Raw genomic sequence first — 27137 nt, 5'->3', positions numbered from 1 at the left:
TCGATTTTCAGGCATGATAGTTTCAATATGGCGCCTTTTTGACGGATTGCATAAAACGTTTCAGTCAATTTTCGTTACACGCATTTTTTAACACGTCTACTACGGCGTTGATTTTAGCTAACTTTCCGTTTACGCGCCATGTACACGTAAAAACATTTTTTGCATGAAATATTAAGCTAAAACTTGTATCAAGAACGTAGTCACTTTTCGTAATACTTGCCCAAAAAAACCTTACCTCTGTTTAACAATAGATTTATGGGCATTTACTGTACAGTTTGTTCTATCGTTCTTAGAAAAATTAATATTCGTTCATTTAGATCTAGAAAATTATTGGTTTAACCCCTTGCCCTACGATTTTCTTTATAATTGCACTCGTTAGGACTATTTTGTGATTAACAATTTACTAGAAAAAAAGGAATTTTTGCTCCTTCTATTTCTATGTTTAATTTAAAGCATAACGGTTGATAACAAATAAACTATTTTTACTTTGAACTCACAACAACTGAATAACATTTGCATTTATACAATTTTTTCAGAATCTTCACCACGAGTCTCATACGATATTATAAGGCTAGGGGTTAAAACTAGACAATTAGGATACATATTTATGTAACTGCATCAATCAAAGTCGACCCAAGCATTTACCAAATAATGTTTATAAAATTTAATAATAGTCAAATTAGCTTGTTCCGCAAATTTATTGTTTACATTTCTAGTAATGTGTTTCAATAAAATCCATTAAGAAAGTATATATTTCTTTTGAAATATCATTTCAATTCTACACCATTATATATTAAATTTTCTATTGCCGATCACTGAGGACCAGCGCCACGTAAATGGAAAGTTCAGTGCCGGTCGCTGGGAACCCACGTCGCAGTTAATTTGTTAAATGCTTTTTGTGGATTACTGTATCGATGATCCATCATCTTCGCGACATATTTTATCTTCACTCCCACAAATTCTTGACTGTACCCTTTTCTATGTAAACTCGACTTAGACGTAAGATCATTTACTTATTTGTGGAAAAAATTGCACGATGTTCAATTTTTTATTTTTGAGTTATGGGTGTAGAAAAAGCAACCTTGAACATTGATGTCATCGTATGACGATAGTATAATGTTTCTGCCTCGGAGTAGTACTTTTTTTGATACCTATTTGGCTTTGGTATATGATGTTTTCATAAAGTTGTAACAATTAAAACCTCGAAACTCGTTTTCCAGAATGTCATGATTTTCGAGCTATGTCATTGTTGCAGAAAGTAAGCGAAATATTTCTTATTTTTATTTTTCATTGATGTTCGTCCCGATTGGACCGCATGGATTTTCGTATTTCTACGACGTCAAATGTTCACATGAAAAGGTTATTATTGCACGTTGTTGTCTTTTTTTTACTTATACGTACTGTCTGTTTATCGAATTCTCGACAAGAGAATTATTTATACTATGAACAGATTGTAACAGTGGTTGAATAACAATATTGTTTGGAAAACGTGAGAACAAAATAGAGTACGGAACTCAATGAAAAACTCAACGTTTGAATGAAATAATCAACAAGAAACATTAGGTTCATTTCAAACACATTTTGTACCGATAATAAAATTAATCGTTTTTTTCGCCGGTTGTAACCATTATTTCGTTTGACTAAATAATCGATTAAGTTCTACTAAGATTAGTCTTCGATAAAAGTATTCATTTGAAAATATACGCTTAACACGTTTCGTGCCACATGGATAGCATTGTCAACTGTGTCGTCTGTTATTTCAGCTTATCTTAAAAAAGGAAATAGATTGTGCTATGACGAATCTAAAATGACTGTATTTTTTACAATTAAACCTACTTTTTTAATATTATCATTCACGTTTTGATTTATTTTTGAACTTCCATCGGTAGTTTCGAATATACATATTTCTGCACGAAACATGTTATGCTAACAAATGTTTGTTAGTACGCACTTGTGTACAATATCCCTAGAACATGCAGCAGAACCATCTAGAAAATAGCTCTAGGATTAATGTAATTCGAACGAATGCAAATAAACATTCATGAAGATACATTTGATTGAAACTACTATCCTTTAAAAATAAAATTTACTTACTGGCATAAATAACAAAACATTTTCAATTTATATTTGTTAAATCCATTAATTATATCACGCATTTTGTGCTCCATATGTTATTAGTAATTTACGATAAATAACTCTATCTGACCGGTGACGATTTTTTTTGTTAACACAACAAATATACCGTCGCTTGAACATTTAGAACCAATTATTCTCGGAAATGTAGATTATTACAATATAACATGAAATGGAGACAATATATGTATTATTTATTCGTATTTTATTATACTTTTATTTCTTTATAAGCCTCTTTATGTTAATTGTAAATTGTATAATTACTTTGAAACATCTGGTCAGAAAATTTACAAAATATCCTTGAAAACAATCCTTGAATGATCAGACAATGAAAACTTTCTACGACAATGCAATATTACCAATTAATTCTAATCGTTCAACAAAAACACTAATTTCGTTACAAAGTATACTTTATACATCGCATTTTCTCATTAACATAATTACCATTTGCATTTTTATCGTTACAATAATGTATATTATTTATATTTGTAATTTTTTGGTATCTTTTAATATGTGGGCATATGATGACTCACTTAACGCGAATGGAAAGCCTGAAACAAAAACATCAAGACACATAACGTGTCAAATTAACAAATATACAGTCTCCACAGTAATTAAATAAAACGAATTTAGTTTCTTTATATCAATACTTAAAATATTGAGGTAATGTTTCCAAGTGCGTACTAATTTTCAAAATGAAAATTGAATATTTTAGCATCTACAAGACTAATTCTATCTCCTCGTCTTCCATTTTCCAATCATGACTTTCAATATACAATCTACTTTAAAATATTGTTATTAGATTATAGTATATAAAATATATGTAATAGTTACTGTTCTCATAATTTGAATCTTCTTGCCGAGGATGTTTCGTTATTCTTGTAGATGTCAATACATTCGTTCTCTACCATACATCGATTACCAAACGAACATTTTTCAGCTTGATATATACTTATAACATCGAAATTCTAATCTGTCAAGAATCGTGCACACGAACAGAAGTTATCTAAAATATAAAGATCTCGGTGTGTTCGGAAGATAACGTGTACCATTTACACAGTTCACTTATGGGCATGTAAATTTGCGTTGGATATCAATGAAATTACATTCATTTATGATACATTGCACTTCGCACAGCACGAGAAACACTTTATTTACATTCCGCTCCCAATTTGCGTTCTCTATCAGAATTTTAACATTCTATCTGTCTGTGGGTAAATACCTTTTGATACTCGCTACGCAGGATTCTTCTATTTCTTCTAAAAGGAACGAGTGAGTCACATCTCGCCGCTCTACGAGAACAAAGATCAAGCCTCGAAATCTGATTTCTGGCAATGTTTATCCTTGTAACGATCTGTGCAGCTTTCTCGCCTTTCTAAATTCAGTTTTACTCGTTCGATGTCGAGTCACACATCGTCGATCCCTAAATTTGCGTGTTCATCACCTAATATCAATGGTAATTTTGGCGTTAATTTTCAGTTATATGTAACATGTTAATATGTTGACTTCTAGTCACAGTGTCTTAGTTCCAATGAACCGTTTGAATTTTATGTTTCATTGGCGATTTATGTTTGCGTCACGTGTGAACCACGATTAATAAAATTAAAATTATCGACAAAAATGAACGCCTTTCGTATCAAAGCCGTAATCCTTCATTCCATGTTTCAAATATGAAAATAAGAGATAACGGTTTTTTATTAATATTTTCTATTCATAATTTTCAATGAACTACTTGTAAAATTATGCACAAACTTATAGGCAAACTTAATGGCATTGCAAATGAATGATTACAGACAATTAAGGAATTAATCGTCGAAGTATCCAAATGGATGTGATATGGAAACTTTCATTTTACCACAGTGTTCGTATATTGCACATACCAGCATCTTTACATCGATACATTATTTATCATTGTTCGGTTCGATGGTCAATTTAGCAATTTTCAACACTTAATTTGCTTATCGTAAATCACACGCCTGAATAACATTTTAATTCTAAACATCAATGTATTTTATCTGATTCTCGAATTTTAATATTCAGAATTGAAGTGTTAAAAATTCCTAATAAAAACGAGAGTCCTTAACGCGAAGGTGTACTCAATATTTCTTTCTTCGAGTCAATCTTCCTCACACGTCGAACGCCAAATCAAATACACAGCAGCTTTTGTAGACTCGACGATTTATTGAGTTTGTTTAGAATCTTTGATCTTTGAAGAGAAATACAAATATTGCACTGCCAAACTGAATAAGTACAAAAAACTTGCGTCACCAAGTACTGGTTATCATTAAAATATCTCTAGAAATAAACCGAACATTACGACAATTATATGATCGACGTATTTAAAGTATTTTTTTTATCACAATATATACAAACTAAATAATTTCAATTTCAAAGGATTTTCCATAAGCATTCGAATGTTTTCGAATTAACGAAGCAAATGGAATGGTGATCAAAAAGTTGAACATAATATATTAATACTATTTCCACCGAAGGTGCCGAGAGGCACGTTTTGAAATTTTAACTTGAATTGATTTTCTCAGTTTAATAATTTTGCTTAATCGAATTTTGGATATTTCCTATGGTTAACTTTATAATCTTTATTGGAAAATTCGGAAAGTCAATACAGAATATTCGACTAAACTTGGAAAATGATTTTAAGTTACAATTTCAAAAGATGTCTTTTGACACCATCGATAGAAATAGTATTAAACATCTATTCACGATAACAAGTTAATTAACACTAGAAATATCGAGCGTTTAATACGGTTAATATATAATCTTCTAAAAATGGCGCCAACATCTTTATCTCGATTTCTTCGTATATTTCTCCTAGTATCCAAGTGAAACTATTTTTAAACTCATTTCGGATATTCATCACTTCTAAAATATCAATAATTGTGAAATATGAATACTGAAACCCGTCATTTTGACGGATACCATAGTTCTACTGTTAAATTAATTAGGATTCGACAAAAGAGACTTCAAGGTATATACAAAGGAACCATACAATATCGACCACACGTCAGAAACGGAACCACGATAGAAACTCTCTTTACGGAGAAAATCACGAGTGTAGGAGCTCTTGACGGTGACATCCACGATGAAACCTGTGCGTCAAAGGTGATCAAAGCGACGAGCTGTGACGAAGAGAATCACGGGAAACTCAACGGAATAGATACTCAGTGTGTAGGGACACTGGTCGAAGGTTCGTTCCGTGTCTCCGTCGCAATGATAAGACTTTAAGGGCTGTTTTCAAGACGGAACCCGCAAAAGGGATCGGCACCAATACGTATTTCTTGGCTAGCAGCAATCCTTTCTCCATATACAGCACAGCTAGTACTTGGTTTATGGTGAGGGTCAAGGTTACCGTGGTCAGGATGCTAAAGTGGTCCTGTGCCAGGAGGCATGCTGATGCTGATGCTGGTGTTGATGTTGAAGTTGATGCTGGTGTTGGTTTTGGTGCTGTTGATGCTGATTTTGATGTTGATCTTGATGCTGATGTTGCTGATGTTGCTGATGTTGCTGATGTTGCTGTTGTTGCTGTTGATGCTGATGCTGATGCTGCCGTTGACTCTGACGCTGTTGTTGATACTGTTGATGTTGCTGTTGGTGATATTGCTGCTGCTGCTGCTGCTGCCTCTTCTGACTGAAAAACCAAGAACAGGATCGTACGATTACTTTCACAGCGTTTGTCGGATTCCGATTTAAATACTCGACTCGCGTAGGCGTCGAGTCGTTCGACTACCACAATTTTAATCGCAAATGTCTAGTATAACGTAAGGAAAGTTGTGGTGAAATATAACCTTAATTATCGCGTTTGAGGATCCCTGATATTACGAACATATGTCATCGAAGGGAAGTCGAGCCAGTAGTGTGAGTAAAGTTTGTAAACCTGAAATATAAAACTGGAAACTGTTTGTCCTTATCCTTAATGATTAATGATAGAATAAATTGTTATATATTATGCGATTCACTGTGTATAATTTATATAGTTTATACTGTATGGTTTTCTTAAAAAATTGATTTAAATCTTTTTAGAATAAAATTGCTTGAAATTGAAAGAAATGAAGGAGTGGTCATAAATATTCTTCGTGTAAAAGCAACAAAAAATATATAAATTATTCTACTTTGATTGTACAAATGATTCTTCAGAAGAGTCCTCGAGATTTCTTGTCTTTAAAATCGTACGAAGAGAATTTATAATTATTCCTTCACTTTTCAAAAAATGTTAAATAACTTAGCTGTAAAGAGGATTTAAACTTAACTTGTTGAAGAAGGTCGTATAGATATACGACTAAAAATATGTAAATTGTAAAAACAGGATTACACAATATGTTAGAAATCATTTTAAAATTAACTATCAAATATAAAGATACGTTTTTTATAGCTTCAAATATAAAATATAAATATTCAAATATGTTTTAAAAGTAAAAAATTAGATCACTGTTGTTGTTTATTTTACTTCATTTTGAATTTAAAAGTAATAAAATAATATTTCTTTTACCACCTTATGTAAATAAACTTTAGAAATTTACCAAATTATAAAATATAACGTCTCATTTGATACGCAAAGCTTACATAAAATAAGTTTTCTACTGATCTCTTTAAACTAAATAACTTTAATCTTGTTTTATGAATTGTTTAATATTGAAAATGATGCAATAATATTTTATTAACAATTACGTTTATTTTTTTAGAGTATTAGTATGTCGATTGTGTTATTGATGTAATTTTAATGTGTCGGTTTGTGAAAAATTCGAAAATTTTCTCTTGCAACTTATTATCGTAATATGAAATATAATTTAGGCATGTTTTCAATACTATTACAGAACCCAACTTTGGATTTACGCATGAAAAGTGGAAAACTGATTAAATATTTATAAAACGCTGAATCTTACTTATAAACATGTATGGATATTGTTTCGACTTGTTTCGAAAAGTAAAATAAATAGAATAAGACTTAATATGATTTCAACATGTGCATCAGGCGATGATAGAAAAAGTCCCCCAAGGTTATTTTGAGGATGATTCCAAAGTCATCGACATCTTTATGCATATCAACATCTGTTGTGTTTTTTATAATGTAAGGTTGTATCTTATATTAAAACAAGTTCGATGGCATATGACCTATAATTTTAACACTTAGCCAACCAAATGAGGAGGTCTCTCACTTTTCCCTTAGCAACTCATTGCCTTTTATTTTGTATATTTTTTCCTTTCTTAATTATTATGTCTTGAGCTAGGGTTATTTGTAATTCATCAAACACCTTTCTTGATTTTATAGAAACACAATTTTTAATAAAATCGGTGAAATGAGTTTAAATTAAAGTTAACGAAAAAGATTAGAGCTACAATTTTTTTAGACGGTTATCCAAGTGTTAAGACAATTTCAAACGATGAAATATTTTGTGGAGAAAATAAATTTTGAAAATACTAATATGGAAAATAATGTAAATAACGTAAAAAATATGCAGAATTTGAAACTACATAAATTGTTTTAGTCCTGTTTTTTTTAGTGAAAAATATTTGAACGTTTATTATGAATCAACACCTTCTACATCCTTAAATATATGTAAACTATCAAATTTTATATAACGAACTGTATTAAAAATTAAATGTGTATAATAAAGCTTATTTCTCCAATAACTATTTAACATTAGCATTCTCCTAGGTGGATACATTTAACTTGTTTACATATACTTTGTACTTCTTGATGGTTGAAGTACTGAAGTGAAAGGTGTACTGAATATGAAAAAAAAATCACGTCTGGTTTATTGATGATTAGCAATACGGTTCTGCATGTTGCAAAAATTCAACTGAATACCTGCATTACGAGTTAAAGAACAGAGGTTAGTGCACTGGAGCGATATTATCATTTGCCAATCATAAATGTCAATTTTTTGTCATAGAATAAGATTATTACTTCTTTCACCGCTGTTGAATGATTTTATTCTAACATTTCTTGCACATTACTTCACTTCTGTAAATGCAATAAAGAGCATTTGATAGAACAAATTGAAGATTTGAATAAGAAACGTTTATAGTAACTTGTTAACATTCCTGGAAGTGAATACCCGGTAATAGTACCTTCGGTACAGAACGAATTTCATTATGTCACGCTTTATCGCACATTAATCTGAACAATAATTCAGTAGCATAATTTGAAATATGTTTTCCAAAGTACGAACTCAATATCTATTACATAACTAAAGCTGTTTTCACAGTTTCATGCTACATCAATTACGGTAAAGTGTTACTTTTTCCCAGCAAATTAAAGCGATGGAAGTCCTGATACTGTCTCCCACTCTTTATTAAATTTATATTCTGCGCACACATTTCTTGCAAGCACTCGCTTCCATAAGTTCCCTAGATATTCATTGACAAATCGAATTCATACCTTACAATTACACTTTCTCTTCGCAATTAATTGCACGTGCATAGTGTAATATGATTTTAGTGGTGTTGTGTAACAGCTTGAGGGAGGTTTGTTGCATATTTATAGTTAGTGCGTTGGAAAACGCCCGGACAGTCATTCGCAAGGTTCGTTTCTATCGAAATAAAAATAACAACTATATCGTGTTGTAGCGGTGAACGAAAACAAGGTAATTAAAATTGTCAGTAGCGCATACTATGTTCAATCTTAAACGACCGAGTGGAGAGAAGTGTCTTTCTGCGTCTTATGTCGTAAAATAACAATAAACGTGTTCGGGGAATTAATATTCGCTGCACGAGACATCGTTGACGTACCGTGGTACGCGGGTTACAACAATAACACTTCGTGAGCTTTCGCGAGCCATAATAATCGACGTAAATGGGATTACGCCGGTGAATCGTAATTGCATCGATATGCAAATCAACCCCGACTCGGCAATACCCGGTAATTACGCGACTCCGTGATTCGTCGGGGTATTTTTTTTTCGTCCGTGTATCCCGTGGCTAACGAGATCGCGGCGTTCATTCCGCTGGGGATTAAAGCCGACATTTTTCGCCGTTGCTAAACGACTGATAAATCTGTCGCCGCGACCGCGTCTTTTGCTCCATTCCTATTAACCGAATTATTTTCATGCGTCGGCCATGGAACCGATGAAACAAGAAGAGGGGGACACGACGAGACTGAATCGTGTCGCTTTTTTTCTCTCTGTAACTGTGTCGCTTTAATTGAAACAAGGACAAGGCTTCGCCTCGTAGTATGCGCGATACTTCTTCCTCCTTCGAGAGAAATAACATTTCAGGCTCGCTTCGCGAAGAACGGCTCGAACGAGGAATAAAAATTGATTCTTTCATAATGGAGATAAATGGTAAGCGTAGGTGTAAGAATTTCTTTTTATGTTTTCAATTGCTTCGTTCGTTGAACATGTTGACTGCTGCGATGGTCACCGAGGATAGGAGCTTCCAAATTGGTTGAAAACAATACAATGGTCACAATACAACAATTGGCGTTGAAGAAAAATATTAACAACGGAAGTTATCGAACCCGGAAATTCTGTGTGTAAGTAGACTATAAGTTGAGTTTTTTTTTGTGACGAATTTTATTTTGAAGGGATGAAACCATCTTTTGAACAAAACGCAAATTTTTCTTTCCCGTAGATTATCTTGTGAACGGTAGAAGATAACGAAAAAAAGTTCAAACAAAATGAGGAATTTACATGAAAATATTGTAATACTAAAATTTGAATAAATACAGACACTTTGGTTGCTAATATAAAGATTAAAAAAACATACTTAAGTTACTGTAAATAATTGCATTAATTTGCAGAAGTTAAAGATAAAATCTTTCAGTATGCATGTCTGATATTAAAAATGTTGAATTAAGAAGTATATCGTTGTACAGTACAAGTATGAGACATAAAGTACAATTTAAAATTTCAAAACTTAAATACTCTATCTATATTAAAATTTTCGTTATTTGGATAACTTCAAACAAGAAATAATTTCTCATTCTAATTGTATGCTGATTTCTTAACTGCTGCGTATATATAATACCTCGTGAATTTAAAATAAAAATATCTTACGACTCTTATTAGTTTATTATTAATTATTTTGTACGAAAAAAACTTCAAACTAGCACAACGAAGAGTTTGAGATAATGATAACATTAAGAAGATTTGTAAGGGAGTATGGAATATAATAGAATATACTATTTAATTATTTAAAATAAATAAATGAACCCTTTTGTCTTGTCCATGCAATCTCTTTTTATTCCCTAAATTCGTCTGAGCCTTTTTTAATCAAATTCATTAATAAATTACGTGTGAATAACATGCGCGAGTTTGGCGGAAAAGCAAATATTAAAAGTACCATAAAATATATTTATGTCGTGTTTGCAGAGTCTACTTTGTCGATTTTGACTTGCGAAAAATAGTTCGCGGAATTTAAACCAATGGGCTGATTTTTAACCAATACACAATTTAGCCAGTGCAAATCGATTAACAATAACATTAATATCAATATTATAACATTAGTATTACATAATAACAGTATATTATATAATACAATAATATTAATAATATTAACAGTACTTGACTGAACAATTTATTCTCAGTAAACTAAAACTTACAATCCATTTACACAGAAACTCATCAAAATTTTGTACACTCATTCAATAATTTTCTTTCGAAGTGTGAAAACGTTCAGAAAGCTCAATATTCTCCCAGCGTATTTCCTGTTCTATTCTAGTACGTTTCAGGGATCATGAAACTCTTTGATCATGTATTGGAACTGTTACCTTAAACATCCTAATTGACTTAAAGTACAGGGTTGCATGCAAACAGCTCGTAAAAAGCGTGTAGAAGTAAGTAAAAGGGAGCGGGGGATGAGATAAGAGCTTGCAATGCCTGCCGAAGATCGTCCGGTTTCAAAAACATAATGGCGAATTACCTCGGCAATTGCCCAACCGCGCTGTCTCCGCGCTTAGAACGGGTTCGTCGGTTAACCAGATTTGTCGCCGTCGATGTGTCGCGGACGAAGGTTAGGAGGAGCACCGATACCTTTCATTACGTGACGCACATACGGTATTAGGCGAGTGCAAAGCTCCTCGACGGTTTTAAGCAATAAAGACGTAACAACATATCGAGTTTAAACATCGTTCCGAGCTCGCCGATGACTCTCTCGATATGGTTGCACGGTGAGCGTCCACCATTTCTTCAATTTGTTCTGCCGCTTAATGGCTGTTTCACTGGATTATACCGCTAATTTGCTAATACTCTCGAGTGATATATCGCCAGAACGAAACCGATAAACTGTTAGAAGTTCTTTCGTTTAGATTTTGCGTTTCATATGTACATCGTTTATCATTCATCGTGATATAATTAAAAATATTGCTCGTAATAATGTAATTAAATACGCACACATAGAAATTGTGATTTGAATAAAATCTAATTGAAACTGTTATTCGCAGTAACGTTATTGCGACTGCTGTAACCTACGCTAACAATGAAATATGTATTATAATGACTTGAAATAGTTTATATTTGTAGGAAAATTATTGAAATTGGAATTTTACGATTATTTTTAGATACACTGTGAATGTAAACAATGTAACTTTTATATGTGAAATGTTATGATATTTTTCGTTTTAAAATGTTAAAATATTACGGAGAAGGTATGAGAATTGATATTTCTATTAATTAATGAAAAAAAACGTTTTGAAGAAAATACTGGCTATATTTGCACAATCAATTAAGTCAATGATTAAATATGAATTGGCTGTTGTCGCCAGTAATTTATACGACAAATAAATAAACCAGGGAATAAAGAAACAAAGCCAGTCGAGTTTTCCATGGCAAATGATGCCTCTGTTCTTGCTCTCTTTCAAACAAGCACATCGATTGTGAAATATGAATTATCGATCAAAGGAATGGCAGAACTCGGGGTTTTTCATTGAACATCAATGACTCCCTGTTGATTCGGTCGCGAGAAACCACCGTCGCGTCGTGGAGCCGAACAATATTTTGCTTGTGCGATTACTCCCCTTTCGTGTCTCATTAAATCGGCAATAAATCAATACTAATATTCAGCCGATTTGAAGGTTTCCAGTTTTTCCGACGGAGAAAATTAAAAACTTGCAGTGCCCGACATTGATTGTATTTCTTCATTTTTATCATTTATTTTCTGCTTTTATCGTGGACTTTATATTATTTTGTTCAAGTCCCATTGTGTGTAGAAGGTTGAAAGCTAATGTTTCGAATGAAAAATTGGAAAATTCAAAAGAAATGGCGCTGTGTTATACTTGACGTTTTTAGGTTTATGCAACATAAATGTACGATTCATTTACAAAATTATAGTATGTAGTTGTAAAAAATATTGAGTATAAACACTTGATAAATACTTTTTAACGTTATTTTATTTATTTTTATAAACACTTTTACTGATCTTAATCGTGATTTGAAGGTTCTTTGTTTAATGAAAATAAATATTTCATGTTGTACTAAATTATGTGTTAAACTCATAATACCACTTATTGTAGTGTTTATATGAATAATTCGTAATTTTACATCATCCTGAGTCTTGTTTTCTGAAACTCCTGTATATTTATGAAGGAAGTGAGGAAGAATGGAAATACGCGTAACATCTAACTTGTTGTAGTGTTTCTCACTTAATAGCTTTAAGACTGCTCAATACTGCATATTAATCACCTAATGTTTATCAATAAAATCATTTCTCATGCAAATTTATCTTATCTCTACAACGTGACAGAATAATCGTAGGGCACTGCAAGACATAGATTTCCGTATTTCGAATTGAAAAATTGTTTCCTTTGTCTTCGTTTGTTAATATTAATGGAGATCTGCTTGATGCTGATAATCTTCTGAATCTCGATGAAAATTTTCTGAATTTTTTATTAAAATGTCCATTGCAACGTTTAATTGACATTTACAAAATTTGTTTTTAATATAGTAATAAATAAAATGTTGTTAGCTGTACAAACTGAAAACAATATTGTGGGAACATTACCGTATCATTTACGATATAAGAAGCATTCATTAACTTTTGCAGGGTCGTTAAGGAAATGACAGTTTATACAGATTTTCATTATTGTGTAAGCATGAATCCCTTTGGTTTTACGGTATGGTTTCAAATCAATAATTTTTAAATACTCTATGTGACAGTGGTTCCCAACCTATTTACCCGTACGGATACCACGTCGAATTTTTGGGGAATACAATTATATTTTCTATATTCTACTTTTTAACAATTGCATGTTATGATAAGTTCCAGTTGAACTTGACTTCAAAAAAATATGTTTTAAATTAATTGTAAGCTCGCGGGATATACTAATAATTTGCTGTGTCCTTCATAACTATAAAAAAGTACTACAGATATCACTTTTATAAAATATATATATACTATGCCTTTCATTCCTTAATCATCCATTTACACGTACAAATTCAAAATGGCAATAATTTCATTCACCAGAAACCGTTCTACCACGAATCTACAATTCAAGAAAATACATCCCCAAGTGACACTCGTAGTGTAAAAGTACTGAGAGCCACTGTGCATCACCGTACAACCGTGTACAGAAAGGGAATTTAAAAAGGCTACGTCAGTTAATATCTGGAAAAGATAATGAAAGATAAACGGAACGCTCGAACGCTAACAATCCCTAAACTTTCCACTCCGAGGACCCGCGGTGGCGTGGCGCTGCGTTCGAAAGTCCAATATCCTCTAATAAAGGGTCTTCCATTGGGAGTAGATACGATCATTCGATTATCCGCGTATCGCGGTCCCCAATAAGTTCAGATAATTCTGGCGTATTCCCGCGGCGGCAGTCGCGCGGAAGAATTGAAAGGAGCTGTCGTATCCTGTACCCGGTGATTGTACTCGGGCAAAAGAGAGACAGAGAAAAGAGTACCATTACAGACGGAGTGTTTCTTTAGTTTCATATGGCTGCGAAATTTTCGAGTAGCGGCACTATGGCCGTCTGACAGTGCGGCTGTTAGTATATGCCGGGTCGTAGAGTGCCGGTACTCCGTTCGTAACGACTCTTCGAAACGTTGGAGGATCGATCGAGGTGCCTGTGGTCCCGCACGTGCGCAGAACCGTCCATCCGGCGGTCCTCCTCCCCTCTCACACGTTACCGCCGCGGCTTTTCTCATTCTCCATTCCCTATCTTTATCATCGTGTTCCACCACCCCTCTAACCCGCCCCCTCTATCGGCCACCACTTCGTTTACCCCCTTCCTGTATCTTTTTTTTTCTCCGCATCTATTTACGATTACCCTCTTCTTCTGTTTTCCTGCGTTATTACCTATTCCCTTTCACGGTTTTCTCTTTTCCCGTACCCCCTCGGTCTCGTTCCACCACATCGAGGTGAACCGACCTACCCACCCTTCTCTGGCTATGTACCCGCGCCACCCACGCGCCTATATACGAACCACTCGTGCGCGCGAGCCGCGTATGCACTATTGGCCGAAAGTACGAGACCACCTGCATTATTGTTGTCACTCGTGCCGAAAACGACACGTTTAAATGGATATTAATTGTCTATTAGACGGGTGGGACATTGTTGACCGTAGTTCGACGGTGATACCGGGGATTCAGGTTAAGGAATACGTGTATGGAGCTAATTGCAATGGATATTAATCCTTTGCACTCGAAAGTTTTTCGTTGTGCATTCGTTATTTTCTGATGAGACATTGATTAACATTAAAACTATCGGACGGGTCGAAATGACCAATTCTTGATTTCTTCCTTTTGCAATTATTAAATAGATAACAGATGTTTCTCTGAAATATTATTAAAGAAATTGATTTAGATATACGCAAACTGAATTGTAAATCAATTAAAGTCTCAATAGAAGCACTCTTGGAGTTTCTATAGAGAAATTTTAAAAAGTTAATTTCACTGCTCGATAGTTTTAGTGTTAAAGTATTCATATTGTTGAATAGAAATAATAGATGAATCAATGGATAGAACTATTTTATTTGAATATTTTATGCCAAAGGTAAAGGCACCAGTAATTGACCGGTATCAGTAGTTGACCATTTTTCAGGAAAACGCAAAGAATAAGGTTTTTAAAAGTACTAATCTTTTGATAAGGCGCGATAGATATACTGCAGCATCTACCGACTCAACTCCGAAAAACTTTTGCTCGAATAAAATTTTTTATCATAGAAAGTAACAATTTATTTCGTTGACATTGGTTGTGTGTCTCCAATTTCCAACATGGAATTAACTTCTCTTCATTTGTATTTGTCCTTTTACTTGTAATTTTCATAATCATTAATAAAATAAGCGATATTAAAGTAATCACTTTTAGTGTTTTTGGTCTTGCTATAAGTAGTCAGCTGCTAACTAGCATAAAGTGAATTACTAGTTTTCATCGTTTTAAACGATGGTCAACTTCTGACGCTAGTATTGAATTTTCAAAAAAATCTATAAAATTTGGATAATACAACTGTTTCAAAAAAGTTCGCTTTGTTACATAATGTAAGAGCTTGAAACAGCATTTTCGCGCACAGAGTCTCCCTATTTAATAAAGAAACAAGCGTTTACTATTATTCATGCAGACAATTTTTCTTAACTGGTCAACTATTGGTGCTTTTACCTTAATTGCATTATAGTAGTTATTATAGCGATTTCACGTTTTGGAATGTCGCGTTAAATTTTCTTTTCCGATACTGGTTCAACTTCTGTCTCTGCTTCTATTATTTTTTTAAGACAACTTTCATTTTTATGTTATTCTTCAATAATTTTTAAATAGTGTTATTGTGAGTATTAAATGTATTTTGATTATTAAATTTTATGATTTTACTGTATTAAGCCAAATGGCGCCTCCGTGAGTTTTTGGAGGATATATCCGAGATAGTCCGACTACGTTTTCATAAAATTTTAAGCTTATTAAAATTAAGCTTATAACTGTATTGTACTGGTTTGCAATGATTGTTTTATTTAAATTATAGATATGCAAAATGTTTCCGTATTAATATATTTAAAAATGTCGAAACTTGCCGAATGTAACTGTGGCCGGACTATTTTGGTCTTACTGTACATGTAAGTACTTAGAATCATATGTAAAAATAGGAAGGTTTCTATCTACTGAATTATTATTTTATAATATAGTTTAATTTTTTCCCATAAATTAGTCCCATACTATTATTTGATTATTTCCCATAATAAACGGCATTAACTCTGCTGTGGTCATGATTTTATTTGCAAAATTGTAAAAATAGAAATGCATAGTCTAATAAAAATATTCTACTCTATCTTCAGTTATTTTCAGTTATTATCAAAAGCATCCTTAATAACGAAAACGCGAATATATTTGAAAAGATGGAAACAGGATTAAATTATACATACACGAAGAACACAGCAGAGTTGATTTAATATTTCTTTAGAATCAGATTAATATGTCATGTTACAATCAACTGATAAATGTTTTATTACGAAGTTATAATAAGAATGTGACATGTAAAAGTACTCGACCATTACAGATTTTCATAATCTGTTTTAATAAATATTTATTACACCGTTGTCAGATATTAATTATCCCTATACACTAATGCACTGTTATTAAGCAAGGTATATGCTCTAGTAACAGTACGTTTAAATGAGAATTAATTGTCTATTAGACTTACGAAACCTTCCACCACACTTTGCGAAATAGACACTGAAATGGAACGAAATATTTCATTTTTTTAGCAATTTTCTAATAAAGTATTTACAATCAAACTTTATATGCTAAATTTTTCTTATTTCACCTGTTTATTATATTTCTGTAATTTATTGTAAAATAATTCATTTTACTTGCAATATTATTTTTAACGTTTAGTCTCATAATACAATATTATATTTTATACTGAAACCGAAATGTTATTAAAAAATAATTTAATTCAGAAAATTATAACCACAGAATTTATTTTGTTACTTTTTGTTTTTTTTTGATTAATCACTTTGTTCTTTTCATGCTTAGTCAACATAAGTAAAGAACGTATGACTATATACTTGAATTTGATACATGTTTTTACCCTTATCGCTGTTCAACACATACAGTTCGCTGATTATATCATATAAAATTTACTTCGCATAAAGCATAATTTTTTGTGTTAAAGAACATAAATGTACATTTATTAAATTTCCTACAATCTACAATTGCACGAAATAAACGATTTAGTATTGTAAAATGATTTTATTTTCGCTATTTTTGTTATACTGTAATTGTGTATATTAATAATGTAACCTTTAAGCTGAAGTTTGTATTTCTAATAAACAAGCAAGACTTTTAATAACAGTCACAAGAGAAATCTTGCATTTAATATTACTCATTTTAGTATCGTCCTATCTCCACGGTTAGATAATGATGAATTAACTTGCTTCTTTGAGTTGATATTACCTTTTAGTGCTCATTTATTCTACAAAGCAAGCTTTTAGTAATTAACGTGTTCAGTCTGTAGTTGCGAGAAGACGGTTGGTTCGTCGTAAACAGAAATTACCTCTCTTATAATTTTCTTCCAGTTGTTTTAAATGTAAGTATTTTGTAATTATTTCAAAGCAGCAAATAATTGGGTTGGTGGAAAAGTAGTGCAGAGATTTTGAATGTGCTAGGATAAGAGGTTTCATACGGCTCATATATTTTTCGGCGAGAACAGCTTTAAGAGCCTTACATAAGGGTGTAATAAATTCAAAGTAATAAATGTTACTCAAAATGTATGGCGAAAATGAGCTCACGAAAAACTCTAATAGTTATAGGTATTTAAAAAAAGAGTGTTTTACTATATTCACCATGTTTTTAATAATTTTATCATATATACGTGGAAGTAGGAGATGTTTATATAATTCCGTTTACTTGGTCCACTTAGAATCATTGGTTAAATAAAACAATAAATAACAAAATAATTTATTTAGATATTTACGAAACATACATTACTTCCTCTCCAAACTAATATTACCATTCTGTTCACACGACTGAAAGTCTAAGTTATAATAAACTGATTATATTAAAAATTACTCCTAATTATACAGTAGCTGTTATTTTGATCAAAGTTTGATTTAATCAACAGTACATTAATTATATGGCACTATTGTATGTACCTGTTCTTTAAATAGGAACATACCACTTTGTTCAACGTGAATCAGTTTCTCGAGTCATTTTGTTCGTGAGTGGTGAAAGATAAGGTTATTGATAACCCAATTATCGTGCATTTTTCTTATACAAGAACTATGACTGAAATTGTGATGAATTATAAGTGAACGCTTATTATCACGGTACCAATGTATATTAAGTATTTTATCTTATACTGTTGACATGTAAAATGATTTCAGGGATCAATGTGCGCAAGAAATATCAAGTTTTTACTTGAAAAAGTAGGTGCTATTGCATTTTAAGGGATAATCACGTGTAAGGTTCACGTTAAAGTTCACGACTGTTCAATTTTTTATTCATAATTTTCTTCCAACTTCACTTGAAACAGTATTATAGCCTGGCATAAATGCTAGAATTATACTGTGTAATACTTGCATATGTAATGTACTCACATACTTACATACATATTCCCAAGAGCATAGTATTTTAATGACTTTTTTACACATAACTCGGTGACCTGTGTTTCGAATACCGTGAAGCATTGAAACATATTTTCGAACAAACTCCGATATCATTAAATATTTATTCCAAATACTAATAAACAATTTATTAAACATATTGTAATATTTAATTATTTACTTTTCAAAGAAAGTTAAAAAATTTTGTTGACTTAAAAATAACTATTGTCATTTTCCAAGATTTTAATTTAAACTGTGATACCAGTTTCTAATGGTTTGATTCAAACAACTATTTGCGTAACTACATTGCTTAATTAAAACAGACCTTTAATCATAATTAATACTTGATATGGCAATTTAATCGATAGTTTAAATATTTGTTTTGTACAGTACATTTAATTATACAGATGTCTTTTTACTTTGTTCGATATTTAAGCAAACATCTTTTTTAAACAAATTCACAATTAATAATTGAAACTTTTATTCAACGTCTCATAAGATTATTTTACTACATGCTATACATTTCTGTATTTACATTTATTTATCTATTTTATCGTTATGATCTTAAAAATAGAAAATTTCTGATCATTAATCCCTAATTAAACTGTAACTCTATGTTTCCACACTACATAACAAAAAGAAAAAAATCAAGTTCCATAATAATTACATTTGTAATATAAATATTAAAGAATTTATAATTATTTGAAATGACAAGTATTATTACATTTTATTTTAATTATATACAAATTAGGAAAGTAATAGAAAGCATATAAAACAGAAAAAAGATAATAACAAGTAATAATTATCACTAGAAACTATTTACATTTACTGTGCATTTAAAGGAGTATATAGGTGAACAACTCAATCATTTATAGTCGGTATAAGCAATTTACTAATATTTTAATTTACCGCGATAATCTTCCTTATTTGCATACTAACATCTTTGTTTTATAGTTTCTTGTAACTAATTAACGAATCGGTTAACGGAAACAGTAAAACCTACAAAAAACATCAGAAGATAAATGTTTCCTTTAGAGAAGGGTAAACGTCATAATTATATAAAAAAGATTTTCTTTACTATAATAATACTAACCTCACGAGTTTCCTTAACAAACATCAATCATAAAAATTAAACATGTAATAATTTCAAATATAAAAACGAACTATACACGAAATATTATCACAGATCGCAAATTTTCTGTTATATATAAGTACATACAATGTAATAAAATAAATTTAAAAGAGTTCAATGAAGTTTCATTCAATTTTTAATTTAATGAAACTCTTCGTAGAATTAACAAATTTCTGTTTCATTTACACTTAACCCTCTATAGGCGGAATTTTTTTCGTGACTATATCAACATGTATGTAGTATATAATTAATAATTGTCAACCTGTAAATACAAATTAACAATGCATCAAATCATTTTAATAATTGTTTTCAAACGAATATACCTTGTAATTTTGAAATTACAATAACGTTGAACTCTAAGTGTATAAAAGTTTAAGTTACTTAATTACTTAATTTTATTCGCCACTTTGCTATGCAAAATGAAACAAGTTAACAAGATGTCAATATATTAGTATATGAATTCAAAGTTACATGGACTTATAGAGTGTTAAGTCATACTAATAATAATAATAATAGTATAATTCATTCATTTACAATTTGTTAAGGGTTGAAACAATACCCTGCAATAAAGTTATGTGAGGAACCAAAAGAAATTGTTTATAAAAAGCATTAAATTTTAATATCAACAGAAGTATATACGTAAAGAAAAATTCATCACGGTCAGAATTTTCGAGAGACATCGAAGTTTTAAAAAAGGAAAAGAATCGTTGGAAGATGGCGAACGAAGCAGCCGTCCTCCCTGCACAGCTCAAGTCTGCGAAAAAGTTGAAGTAAGCACATAAGTGAATATAAATTCACTGTATATACGTACTGGGTTAAAACAAGAAATAACGTGATAAGTGTTCAAAGTGTCCGGGTGTAATCCGTATCCATTAGGAATGATTTCCCGACGTTTCGCTAGCATTGCAGCTGGCAGCAAGAGGGGTTTGAGGACTCACTGATGCCGGTTAGCCAGAATCAGTGCTTCCTATTTAACACTAGGTTTACGGAACGCGACAATTTGAGGCATATTGAATTTTGTAAATATTATTTGGTAAGTGTATCTGTCTACTTTTAAACTTCTAACTTCTAAAATCGAAATGAACGAACATCGACCTTTCTAGGAACAATGATATAAAGTGTACAATAAATGTCCGTAAACCTAATGTTAATCGTATGCTTTGCTCGACTGCAAATGCATGATCACCAATCAGGTGTTTTTAATTGGCCAGCTGACCAAATAAATGAAACTAAATTAAATTTTGGCTATCTAGTATCAATGGGTTCTCAAATCCCTGATGATACCAGCTGTAATGGTAGCAAAACGTCGGAATATTATTCCTAATGGACGCGGTTTACACCCGGAGCATTTAAACATTTGTTACAGTATTCCTGGCTGTGAAAGCCTCAAACAAATCGTAAGAAATAATGTATTTCTACATAGAATTGTGATAAACCGACACTTGCCTCGTGTTACTCGAATCCGGGCAGAAATAACAAACTCCGACGACAGGTTCCTACTGCACATTAATGAGTTCTCTCATAGTCCTCTATAGCTGTTCAATATCGAACAGACTGTTGGGCAGGTGTCTCGTCTCATCTACGTTATTCTCGAGATCTCTCACCCCTGAAGATCAAAATTCACTTGAAGGATCGTTTCTCTGATTACATTAAGGAGATACAGGGAACAATGAAGGAAATAAAGCCGCTCGTGTCAATTAAGCTTTGCGACAGTTTCAAATCTCTGTTCGCATGTGGGATCCTAAGAAAAAGAAGGGCCCGGACGAGAATAACTTGAATTCTCGATTTTAATCCTTCGCGGTCCTGTTTTGCTACGGGTTCAACATAGAGTTTTATTTCAATAACACTGTATTTTAATAATTTTAGATATGATAATATCATAATAGTACTGTCATAATCAGTTTATTGATATAATTTTAAATACTTTCAAATAAATTAGTAAGGTGTCGAATTATATTTAAATTAAATATTGTTAATGCAAGTTTCAAAGCGAGAAATACACTTCATTCTATTTTACTACTATAACTCCAACAATAGAGTACATTTATTACTTTATCAGTAATTGTTTTAAAGTAAAGTATTAAAAAATAAAATAAATACACGTAATTCGCATAATCATTGATTAAATGTTCTGTAATTAACCATTATAGTCACGGTGCCATTCTGATTTTCCTCAGTCTCCTAATGCTTTAGGGCTTGGGGGTCGTGATCCCACATGTGTGAACTCTATACTAACCCTGAGGCGGTAACTATGTTGAACTCTAAATGAATATCTATGAATATATTCTACCCGAGTCATTATTATTTTATTATTCCATTCAATCAATCTCATATGTTCCTCTAGTAGTGAGCTAATGGTCAGACATGCTTAAGAGTAAGATTCCTTGCAGTTAGATGACTCCAGTTTTTGGTGCTTAACATTCTATTTTACTGGATACTGATGGTCTAGTAAGTACAAATGCAAAAACATTGATACCCTAATGAACGGTTATAGGGGCGATTTGCTGATCTAATGAAAGACACTGATTGGCTGTGTGTACGCGCGCTGTGTCGCCGTTAGAAACAAGATCGATCGAGACTTAAACTTCATCTGCGTTTACCGCTCACTTTTTTTCACGCATATCAACATTCTTCAAGTGCATATGGATCGACAGCCCATGTCTTTAAACCTAGATTTATGGTCGCTGATTATATACTTCATTGTATTTTTTTCAGGAAAAGTGGATATATTATAGTAGAATGCAGGTGCTCGAAATTATAGGAAGTAAATCAGAGTATGTATTCGTGTCATTGTATCGACCAAAGTCAACTAATCGCGGTACGATATTATTTGTGAAACGCGAAATCCATCGAATTACAGGATTCCGTAAATACAGTACATATTACTGTGCCGCATTCGCGAATTCGCGAAGGTGAAATCGAATAACCCGCGCGATGTCTATCGCACGTGAGTCATACGTTCATCGCCCTTTTTGAGTAATTTTAGTCCTGAAATAAATTCTTGGGATTTACCGCAAATGTAGAACTTTTGTTTTCATTTGAAAATATTTTATCATTTTGAGGTCAATTTTGTAATTCTTGAAAGTGGTGATTCGTAGGAGAGAGAGAGCTAACACAGGATCAGCTTAAATTTTTGTTAACTTGAGACTCTATACCTTTTTGTGTGCACGCATTAAATGCAGTTTGGAGTTAAGCAATTTCCTTAAAGTTTAGTTCAATATCTCCAGGAAATGAAATTTCAGCGGAGGAAATACAGCATTTTGTCATGTAACTTGATTATTAATGAAAGTTATTAAAATCTAATTGTTGTAGATTACAATTTAACATGATACTTTATCTCATAATTATTAGTGTTTCGTTAAGTAAGATTCCTTGGATTTAATAAGTAAATTATTTAATAATCTTTTTTCAATGAAGGAAATGACAAACTATATTAGTTAAGCAACATTAAATGTTCTCTATCCGCTTTTTGTGTTTCAATATCCTCTTCTGTATTTTGGAAGCTTTTGAAGAACCTTTGCTGCATTTGCATGCATTCTTTTATCAGCTTCCCTTAATGTGTTGCTTCGACTTTTCTTCGTATGTTTCACCAACCATTACGTGTTCTACATACATGTTATTAGGATTATTAAACTCTCGTGGGTGTGCCGACTGCGTTAAAGCTTGTGACGTCAGAAGATATTCGTATTTCGCAAGACATTTGACCTTCGGGCGCACGTGCCCTCCCTTGGATATTGAACCTTCATTCGGTTGGTTATCCCTTCAGATTTCTCTTCGATAAGGGAACGGGGGAATTTCATAAATTTTGCAAAAAACTTGTTCATTCATTCTTTATTGTAGCTACGATTGAAAAATTATGGTGATTTTATGGGGGGTGGCTGCATTGAACGGAACGCGGACTCTAGAAAGTCAATTCATCATTAGCTGATACCGGTACATAAGATTAAATCGCGGATTGTGTTGGTTTTAGTAGCTTAATAAAAATATAATTAAATAAGATATTTCATGAAGAATATTTAATTATAAAAGTATTTAATAAAAACAAATATTTCATAAAAAGATATGTTTTTTTTCTAAAGTAGAAAGTTTAATAGAAAGTTTCTTTTTACAGCTTTTTTCTGAATTTCTTTTTTCTAAAAAAGATTGAAGTTATTCTACTTTTTCTTTTTTAATGACATCAAATATTTAAGTTCATTCTTTTGATGGAATATTAACATTGTATCTCATTTTAAATATTTATTTGAAAATGTTTAATGATTAATTCTAACACACTTTTCCAAAAACAAAAATAGAATCTTTTTTCAGACTTTTTACGTTTGACGGTGCACAATATATTTTGTGGTCAAATATTAAATATTGGATAGTAGTTTTATAAGGATATATGTATTTTAGGAATCAATAATATTGAAGGAACATCCCCTTTCCAAGCAACGAATTACGATAGAAGGGAGGAAAATATTTGTGAAGAGAGCCACGTGGTGACACTGGTGACATATGTTTTTTGTCCCCAGACCTTTGTGCGATTATATCGAAATGAAAAGGTACAGACGTACAAAATTAACTCGAGTTGTATTATTCAAGGATTTGACAAAGTACACTAATTTCTTAATATTAAGATGTTTTATTCAGTGTATTACCTTTATCATTGTACAAATCATTTATTAAAACTTTATTCAACGTTAATATTATTCCACACAATAATGCCACATTTTCTTTGTAACTTAATAATAACTTTTTTGCGGAATATCACTTATTCACAATATAAATAGAAAGTTCCAATGAATATGACTTTTAATTTCTAGGTATGTTAATAATACTATTAACTTAAAGTATTATTTTACGGTATTGATTAGACACACTTCACGACAAATTTTTTAAGTTGTGTTTTTACTATGCATAAATGTAGCTTCTTAACTACTTTATTAATTCTTTGACTGTCATGAATGATAGAATTTTTGGTTCAAATCTAAATACTAATTTTTACGATAAAATATTGCATTAGAGGTTTTTCTTCCAGTAAAACGAGAGTTTCTTACTCTGTCGAATAAATTGCAACCGCGTCCGTCACAATGACGAGTCTCAGTTTTCTTATTCCCTAATTATTGATAACTTAACAATGTCAAATATCTAAAATGATTTAAAAAATAAATAGTTTCACTTGAATACTGCAATGAATATCTGAAGAACCTTTGACTTACTTTTGAACGGAAGTCACAGTTGTTGCAAGGATTACGTATAAATCATATTAAACGTTCGGTAGTTCTATTTCTAGACACCGATTAAGTGTCAAAACAGGATACCTTGTATATGCTGAATTGTGTTATTGGAAGTAGTTTAACAATCGACAGATCACACGAAAGCACTTAAAACATGAAAATCGTGTTGGAGCATTGACCAGGGTCTATGAACCGAACATATCGAGCAGAATCCACCCACCTAGCTACGGGGAACACATATTGTCTGTGCAGCTAGTATATCATACGAATATCGATCCGTGAGAACAGGCTCATGGCTCCCGGCAGAGTACAAATCTCCGCGCCCTAAAGTGACTGGCACGTGTTATAGTATGTCTGTTTCCCTGAATCCTCCGATGTACAAATACGACGGAATTTAATCCCATTCGTCAGATGCGTTAGTCAGATCAATTAGGGCTAATCGTGTTGAGAAATAACAGATACCAGAAGAATCGTGAAAAGCCTTATACGAAACTTAACTATCTTTTAATGGGTAGCAATTGAGATAATTAAAGCACTCGGTATCTAATAAAGAACAATATTAACTTAATCAGACCGACAGTCTCGTTTGATTAAATAACTTTATTATAAGTAACAAACTCGTATTCAAATTGCATGTATTAGTGTAAAGATAAGGTTGTTTAGAATTGAACACACCGAACATAAAATTGAGATTATTAAATCACGGAGTCATTACGATTCTAAATGATTACAAATAAAGTGGATGCGTATATAAATATTTTTAATTATTTTTATATTAATTAGTTAAAGTTTCGGAAGTATTTTACTAATGACTTTTAAGGCAGGGATGCGATATAAATATTTGTATTAATAATAAAGAAGATAAATTTATAGAAAAATGTTCTAAAATCTAATGATTTTCGAAATTGTTACCTAGGACAAATGTACTAAATTATTTTATATTCCTCATAAATATATTCTTTCTTCGTAGAAAGAAACTTTATAGATATATTATAATATGCAACAATTGTACATATACCCACACTCTCCTAAATTTAATTTAAAAATTCAATGTTTAACTATAATTATAAAATCATAAAACAATAATCTATTTACAATAGTTATAACAATAATAAAACCAATGGAAAAAATTTAAATCCGTTCTAAAAAATATTCGACAACTATATATAGATTTGTATTAATTACATAAGTACCGATTACACTACAAGAACAATTTTTTAAAATACGTTGTCTACATAACTCCTACAAAAAACATTACTAACGCAGAACTCATTTATGACGACATGAATTTCACGACGATTAAAAGAAAAGTTATCAGGAAATCCTACATGTAGGTGCGTTTGAAGAATCATTAATCACCACGGAGCTATTTCCTCACGATCAACACGAATTACCGGAGGAAGTCAATATCGATTCAGTCATATAATTTCTCAATATTCCCATCATTTCCTAAAACCTAAGTTTATCTTTGACCAGTCCGATAACAAAGCGAACGGCTAGAAGCGAGCGTACCGTAACCTAGAACCCAGTGCTAACTCGAGCAAAAGGAAACACGGTTCCCGAGGGTGTCCGATAAGTTCATAATTTCATAAAGCGTCGTTAAGTAACAGCTCCAGAAATAGAGCCCGAGTGTGTGCCGAATGCCAATGGCGTCATTAAAACTAGATCGTACACTTTCTCGTGACCACTGACCGAGATTCGTGCTCCCACATCCCGGCGGTTTCTGTAATTCGAGTGTCTTCTCGTAATCCGCACGTTTTTAAAACCGACCTCAGGTGGCGTGTCCCCGCCGCGCTTGTCCGTGTCCTCGAGCCGGGTATCTCGAGTATCGACAAGTATCTCACGTATCTCGCGTAACTCGAGTATCGTCTCCGCTCTTTGTGGGGTACGGCTCTTTGCTCGATAGTACACACGTTGCCCGGTGTTCAAGTAGCCCAGACGGCATCGCCGCCAACCGGGGATCAACACTCCGAACGTTCGAGTATTCGAGTAGTACTCGTACGTGTAAATACATTTATGCGAACGCCAGGTCTCCGTCGCCTTGACACATTTTTCTTTAATTTCAATCGCGAACAGATCGCCGGACGGGCCAATGATATCGCGTTCAGCTTGACCTGTTGAGTACCGGTCCCCCTTTTAATCGCTTAACGACGCTGTAAGGGGATTCGTTTTTTC

At 32.3% G+C, this 27137-nt stretch overlaps 1 protein-coding gene and 1 long non-coding RNA gene across 4 annotated transcripts in view; one reads left to right on the top strand and one right to left on the bottom strand.

The window, feature by feature from the left end:
• Window positions 1-5355: 5355 nt before the first annotated feature.
• The window catches only part of LOC116435260 (uncharacterized), a 48581-nt gene continuing 26799 nt past the window's right edge, over window positions 5356-27137 (bottom strand). The window contains exons 2-3 of one of the 3 annotated variants that reach the window (XR_012999635.1): window positions 21189-21352; window positions 5649-5775 (exon numbers count right to left, since the gene is read on the bottom strand). Coding sequence is in view for 1 of the 3 variants with exons in the window: in XM_031994707.2 (XP_031850567.1) it covers window positions 5506-5779 (274 nt within the window). In the remaining 2 variants the exon portion in view is untranslated. Of the gene's footprint in view, window positions 5780-17924; window positions 20501-21188; window positions 21353-27137 lie in introns of those variants that run through there. The other 2 variants (XR_012999634.1, XM_031994707.2) reach the window with 2 other exon arrangements.
• LOC116435261 (uncharacterized) lies at window positions 9229-9972 on the top strand. Its single transcript, XR_004236728.2, has 3 exons — window positions 9229-9431; window positions 9520-9622; window positions 9721-9972. It is a non-coding gene; the product is annotated as an uncharacterized LOC116435261 (long non-coding RNA).

The sequence above is a fragment of the Nomia melanderi genome, chromosome 11 (assembly GCF_051020985.1).
Source record: "Nomia melanderi isolate GNS246 chromosome 11, iyNomMela1, whole genome shotgun sequence".
In the NCBI taxonomy this organism is placed as follows: domain Eukaryota; kingdom Metazoa; phylum Arthropoda; class Insecta; order Hymenoptera; family Halictidae; genus Nomia; species Nomia melanderi.
This window is presented reverse-complemented; position numbering and strand designations above follow the sequence as displayed.